General features: G+C 38.7%; 1 protein-coding gene across 1 annotated transcript; it reads right to left on the bottom strand.

Moving 5' to 3' along the window:
- Window positions 1–1047: 1047 nt before the first annotated feature.
- On the bottom strand, window positions 1048–6609 carry LOC137502378 (uncharacterized). The gene is made up of 3 exons (XM_068229421.1): window positions 6055–6609; window positions 5366–5660; window positions 1048–1562 (listed from the first exon to the last, which is right to left on the bottom strand). The coding sequence occupies exons 2-3, from the start codon at window positions 5499–5501 to the stop codon at window positions 1300–1302; spliced, it is 399 nt and encodes a 132-aa protein (XP_068085522.1). The 5' UTR covers window positions 5502–5660; window positions 6055–6609; the 3' UTR covers window positions 1048–1299.
- Between the last annotated feature and the right edge of the window lie 580 nt (window positions 6610–7189).

Raw genomic sequence — 7189 nt, forward strand, 5'->3', positions numbered from 1 at the left:
TTAGTAGATGTTCCTAATAATATTAGTAAAGTGTTTCATAGACAACATAACTAATAAAATTTACTCATATTATTAGGATGATTTCCATTAGTGTATTTTGACTCATATTTCATATTATTAGTGAAACCAAAGTGTGTGGTATTCTGATATATTGGCATAAAATTGTGAAGATCAGTGAAATGGGTGACTCTGATTCCAATAGTGATGAGGAGAGAGTTTATATTCGCCGTCCAAGAACTTTTAGGCCAAGAACAGCCTATACGGGTATGGAACAATCATATGAATACAATGAGAGATTTAGGTTAGATTACAGAACATTTGAATATGTGCTTGATAGGATTGGTAATATCTTACAATCTCCCACTGCAAGGAATGAAGCACTAACCTCAAAACAGCAGCTTCAGATTGCACTACACTGGTTAGGTAGTGGTGCACAGTATCATTGTATTTCTGATATGCATGGTGTTTCAAAAGCAACAGTCTGCAGAGTTGTGCACCGAGTTGTGACTGCGATAAATGACACTCTTCTTCAGGATGTTGTACGTTGGCCAGCTGACTGTGGTGAAGTAGTTGCCAGATTCACTGAACTTGGTGGTATTCCTTTAATTTGTGGAGTACTTGATGGAACACTTATCAAAATTGATGCACCAAGTGCATATGAACCGGCATTTGTTGATCGACATGGGAAACATTCCTTGAATGTTCTGCTAGTATGTGGGCCAAATTTAGAATTCTACTATGTATGTGCAAACTGGCCTGGCAGTGTCAGCGATGCTAGGGTTCTAAGATTAAGTGGCTTGAACAATAGGATGGCTAATGGCTGGAGACCTTTCCCTGGTGCAGTTCTGCTTGGAGACTCCATCTATCCTTTAAAATCTTGGCTCATACCACCAGTCATCCGAGATTTTGCTAGTCAGTCTCAACAAAGATTTTTAAGAGCACATAAAAAAACAAGGAGGGTTATAGAGTGTGCAATAGGACTCCTTAAAGAAAAATTTCCTGTCCTTAGCATTGGTATGCAATTAAATCCCACCTTTGCTTGTAAAGTTATCAATGCTTGTGTAGTACTTTGTAACCTGTCAAGACGTCTAGATAACTACATGGCTCCTGAAATGGAAGAGGATCATTTGGAGCAAGAGGATATTCAGGAGGGTGAGGAGGTTCCAGTCCAGGCTCAAGAAAAACTGCAATTCCTTTACGACCACTTCGTGTGAACAGACATTGTGATGAATAAAAGACAAATCATATGAACACCCAACACAGTAATTTTGTGCTTTTTATGATTTTTATTTACACTTTTTACATCTGAGGCTGAACTACAACAAAGTTACCATCATTGTTTTCTACAATTAAATATTCATTGTTTGGTACAGAAAGTTCCTTTTTTCCACGTTCCTGAACACCACTTGTGAGGGGTGAATGCTCAATATTGAGTAAATTTTCCTTCTCCCACACCTCCAGCTCCAGCTTCCGGACTTCAAGTTGAAGCTTCCGTTTTTTGAGGGACTCTATTTCTTTGCTTTCCTGGGGATGCTGGACGAGTACCCTCTTCTTGACAGTACCTATAAGAAAAAAGAGAAAATTAGGTGAAAGTTAAGACTACAGTTAAGCTAATTTATATCGGCTAATGTTTAATAATTTATTCCCGCTATTGATCTCAGGGTACCCATTTTATGGACAAATTTAATCTTTCAATCTAAGACTGTACCCCAGATGGAATGATTGAAAGAGACTGATATTAGATGCGACGTGAGTCATACGCAGCGAGTAGTAGTTTGAGAGAGAGAGATGGAGACAGATAGAGTGCGCACGTGTGGTAGCGAAAACATTTAATGAAAAAGACAGGCAGTGCAAGAGACGTGTGATGTATCTAGTATTACATGTGGTGTAGCTTAAAATTCACTCTTAATGAAACTTAATTCCAGACCTTGATAGTAAAATTAAATGTTCATAGATAATAACTTTTCCCCATTGATTTGTGATTGCCTCGGGGGAGCCCGCCAACCTCCAGAGGCTGCATCCCCAAATAAATACGGAGGGCCCCAGCCAGGGTTATGAGTGAAGTCCACAATGGTAGCTACGGTGGAGAAGCTGGTACAGTGTGTCACGCTCCCAGTGGAGCTGGTAGTCGACATGCACATTCCGGGCGGTGTATTCATAATCTCATGCTAACTCACTGCATTGCCATGAGGAGGTCAGTTACTATACGCAAACCTTTTCTTGAGCCCTGAGCTCCCTAGTGCTGAATCGGTAGACCTCGGTTATCTTCGATATCCATATTGGCAACCTTTGAAACACAAACTATGCATTGCTGTGCGACATCTGGCGTACACTTTACGAACTAGTACTGATGTTGTTTGCACAGCAAAGCCAAACTATATAATAATTCATGCTAGGAACAAGATTTGCATCGAGAAATGTTATATAATGTTAAATAATGTATGTGTAACACAGTTGTTGGCGTAAGATAATAAATGTTTAGAAAATTCATATCGATCGATCATATTATCGATTCAATTCAGATTTCATTTCCATCCAGTTGGCAGTATTACCGGAACCGTCAACGCTCCCTCCTTACCCCTCACCCCGTAAAAATTGGGCTCAAGAAAAAGTTCGCGTATAGTACTCGAGTTTGTGTGTCGTGGGAAGCCGTGAAGCGATACATTTGTTACAAGACTGTGTGGGGCTGAATTACAGTAGAATTAATTAGATTAATTACATTACTACAATGTTGAAATGCCAGTTAAATTCATACTAGAACAAAGAATTCTTATGTATGACACATATGTAAAAACCGACTCATAAAGAGGTGAGTAGGCAATTTCAGAAGAGATTTCCCGGGGTTCCTCTTCCAGGTAAAGAAACAGATATCTCGTGAATAAATTAACAGGATCACTTAATGTTGTGATTCCTAAACTGAAACAAGGGATTCTATTAGAAAAAAATATCGACATTAACACATCATTCGTACGATCTCCCACTACATCTGTACAATGTGTTGCACAAGAAGTCGGTATCTCAAAATCCTCCGTGCATAGTGAAATTAAAAAGGTTAGTACTCATGATGAAGGCTGTTGGGTGCATGAGTAAGCAATAAATGTAGTAATAGTGGACACAGAATACGCAGAAGGTTATGAATATACCGCTCAGAACATGCATGTAGTCTCCCGGCCATGCTGGGAGTGGGACACACTGTATTTGGAACAATACGGCTGATGGAACATTTGAGCGGTTCGTGCAAAATATGTCTCTCTTTTTCATTCACTCTTCTTCATTACCGCATGTGTTCAGTATCTGTCTCTATCTCTCTCTCAAAATACTACTCACTGCGTTCGGCTCGTGTCGCGCCTAATATCAGTCTCACTCGATCATTACGTTTGGGTACAGTATTACACTGAAAGATTAATTTTGATGTGACAAGTCATTTCCCTGTGTTTTCCATGCTTTCCCTATTTTTCCAGAAAATGGGCACCCTAAGACTAATGACAGGAATAAATTATTAAACACCAGCCTTTATAAATAATCTGTAATAGACACATATTCGGCTATTATGTTTTAGTCTCTATTAGAGACATCTTCAGCTATTTTTTGTCCTAATTATTATCAATACCATGTGTAATGTGTTAGTCCTAAACATATAAAGGCCTACAATAAAATAGGTATTGGAAGGTGGAACACACTCCATTACAGGTGAGCAAAAGTCAATGCGGGTATATATAATGAAGTTAATAAATTGTATAATATGGAAATGGCATCACACTTGTATCATGTCAAAAACGACACCATTCACTAGCAAATGAGCATTGTACCCATCACTGAGAAAGCACAGGAAAAGCATCTGAAATGGTATGGTCATGTCCTGTGTGCCGCATCTGGAACAGTTTGTTACTTTTTTTTTTTTTTTTTTTTTTTTGGCTAGCGGCTTTATGTCGCACCAACACAGATAGGTCTTAAGGCGACGATGGGATAGGAAAGGGTTAGGAGTTGGAAGAAAGCGGTCGTAGCCTTAATTAACGTACAGCCCCAGCATTTCCCTGATGTGAAAATGGGAAATCACAGAAAACCATCTTCAGGGCTTTCGCAGTGGGATTCGAAACTACTATCTCCTGGATGCAACCTCACAGCCGCGCGCCCCTAACCGCATGGCCAACTCGCCCGGAGCCAATTTAACTCACTCCTTTGAAATTAATGGGCAACGTCCACACGAACGTCCAGAGCAAAGCTGGCATGACACAGTAAATGATACGAAGACTCTCATGTTAAGACCACACGATGCCCAAGATCGTGCAAAATGGCGGACCTTGCACCAACGGGTAAATGCTAGGAATAATAATATAAATTTGTAGGCCTAATTTCCTTGTAATCGTTGAACCAAAATTTAAATTATAATATTACAGATTAAAAAGACAATAACTCTTATCTTCTTAATGTTTTTTTTTCAAACGCCCCATGTTTTAAAATCTGCCCATATAATTTACATACCGTAGAGGTGCTCAAGTATTGTCAATCAATCAATCACTACTGATCTGCACATCTGCACTTAGGTCAGTCGCCCAGGTGGCAGATTCCCTATCTGTTATTTTCCTAGCCTTTTCTTAAATGATTGCAAAGAAATTGGAAATTTATTGAACATCTCCCTTGGTAAGTTATTCCAATCCCTAACTCCCCTTCCTATAAACGAATATTTGTTCCAGATTTTCCCTTGCTATTAAGGAGAAAATATTATAGAAAAAGGAAATTATCACAGAAAAGAATTCTGCAAATAAAGTACTGTGTCAGTGGTGTGTTTCTTTTGTACACACTAGTTGACCAGCTTACATATTTAACGACACTTCCATTTGCGACAAGAACTGGGAATGTACCCAAGTTTCTGAACAATAATCCACACGTTTCTGTTATGAGCATGTTTAAAACTGGCATGCTCACTCGTGCCAATTTCAAGAAAAGGTCCCTGATGAGCACAGGCATTAGAGGAATGACTGATGGCTTGCTGTGAGCAATGTAGTCAATTTTTGTTGATTGTAGTGGCTGTGTACAATGGGATTGCCGATGATCCACTTCACAGATTTATATTTTATGATGAAGTGTAGCTTTTTTGACATATGATAAATTTATTTCAACTTCTTTATGCCATTAGTGTTCATGCAAAATATGTTTCAAGATGACTATACCAGAGTATGATAAACATGCTCAAGCATCACATTATTATGTACAGTGTTCCACTAAATGTAATCCAGGGAAAACAGATCTTGGTTACTAGCGGGCAGCCTGAGCCTGTAAGTTTAAAGTCACACAAAGAAGTCGCAGTCAAGAGGTGGAATTAGATACCAGAATACAGTCTTAAGTTAAATCATTTCCAGCTTACCTCTAGCCTTAGGTGTCTCCTGCTGATGCTGGAGCTCTCCATTTTGCCAGCTTCCATCAATTTCAGTGGCAGATATAGGCCTACTTTCTTCCAACGCCACTATATAGTCACTGGTTGAAGCGGAAGTTGGTCCCATTGTAGGAAGAACGATTTCTCCAAGAGAATCTTCTGTTCCGAATCCCTGTAAAACAGGAGATTCTCTTCCGATAATGTCAAGAACCAGGTGGTCTATGACATCTAATTTTTTGCTACTTCCTCCCCCACTTCCTGTCTAATAAGCATTATCAACTTTTGCCTGTAAATAAAAGAAACCATGTAAGTCTAGAAGGACATCCTGTTGTAACTGTCTATACTAAAGTACTACCTACATCTATTGTATACAATAATTTTTGTATGCTTTTTTGCATATTAAAACAAAGATTTATAAATATCACTGGAATTCATTTCAGGTTATGTTCTGCTCAGTCACAGTCATAAAAACACAAAGGATGGCTGTATGATGCATAATGTTAAATGACTATGGGTAGTATACAGCACAGTAAACTATACTGCGGAGCTAATAGTCTCCTTATTTCTCCCTCTCCCCCTTTAAAAAATATCGACACCCAGTTGAGAAAAGGTGGCTTGAAGTTAGTAAATAAACACTAACATAACCTCCAACTAAGAGAAAAACAACAGCTAAAACTTACCACTGTTCTGCTCCTCATGTTAGGCCAAGTAGCATCCCGCACATAAGTGTGATCTTTTTCGGCTGTGACCAGCCCAATAGCCGCAGCATAATCCCGCAGTTCCATCCATGCTTGCCTCTTCGTGTCCTTTGTCAAGGTTAGTGAAAAGGCTCCGAACAACTGCCCCTTCAACTCCAGCACTTTTCTAAGGAAACTTTCTTTCCTGTGACATTATTGTCGTTTCTTTTACCCATTGTAGCCTATATAAACTGACAAGAATCTGAAACTGCACTGAATAGCCGGTTCCGGTTGTAGTCAAACACAAAAAGCACAGAGTATGAGTGGGTCAAGCGCTAGCCTACTGCAAGGAATGAAAACAAACTACTGTAAGAACATGCAACAAATCGATTCTAACCTCAAACTGTATCAGCTGACTAATGAACTAATATTATTAGTGAAGCCATTTTATTAGTCAGGCATACATCTTTATGAAACAGAATTTTGACAACTAATAATTTGTTTTATGAGTTCTAATATTATTAGCTAATATTATTAGTTAGTTTTATGAAACAGGCCCCAGGTTTCTTTCTATAGATTCTATTAGAATAAAATTTATTGTAACCACCTACTCAATTGCGAATTGATTATAGGCTATAAGCCACGCTTTTTTTCGCAACTGTCGGCATCGCCAGTGTTCGTGGATTCTACCTCTCCGCGCACACTGCCTGCTACGTGATATTGCGGCGTTCCAATAGGTGGTTACAATAAATTTTATTCTAATAGAATCTTACTTATTGTTATCTTCAATACGGAACAAACATGAGATTAGTTACTTGTTACTTGCAACAGGCAATTGCTGCAAATTTGTTACTCCTCTAAGAAAAATGTGTTATAGGCCCTACTTCAGTACAATAAACTGTTTTATAGAAGCAATCCTAAAGACAACAGTTACGGGAGCAACTACTGTATGGGTGAATTGTGTAAATATTTTCTGAACTGTGCAAATATTTTGTGAACGGTATAAATATTTTGTGAGTTGTGGTGGCAAAAGTACAGTATTCGTGAAAAGAACTTTGAAACTGATGAGCTAACGATGATAAACAGCAAGCACTGTTCAGCTGAAGGGGCCCAGAATTGTATTTACATTAGTTCCATA

The sequence above is a fragment of the Anabrus simplex genome, chromosome 10 (genome assembly GCF_040414725.1).
Source record: "Anabrus simplex isolate iqAnaSimp1 chromosome 10, ASM4041472v1, whole genome shotgun sequence".
In the NCBI taxonomy this organism is placed as follows: domain Eukaryota; kingdom Metazoa; phylum Arthropoda; class Insecta; order Orthoptera; family Tettigoniidae; genus Anabrus; species Anabrus simplex.

What these genes read in the sequence shown, in the direction of transcription:
- LOC137502378 (XM_068229421.1), bottom strand. Translation starts at nt 5,501, where the DNA reads ATGGGACCAACTTCCGCTTCAACCAGTGACTATATAGTGGCGTTGGAA. An exon ending in GGAGACACCTAAGGCTAGAG is followed by an intron (nt 1,563 to 5,365) that starts GTAAGCTGGAAA and finishes TTTTTCTTATAG; the next exon opens with GTACTGTCAAGAAGAGGGTA.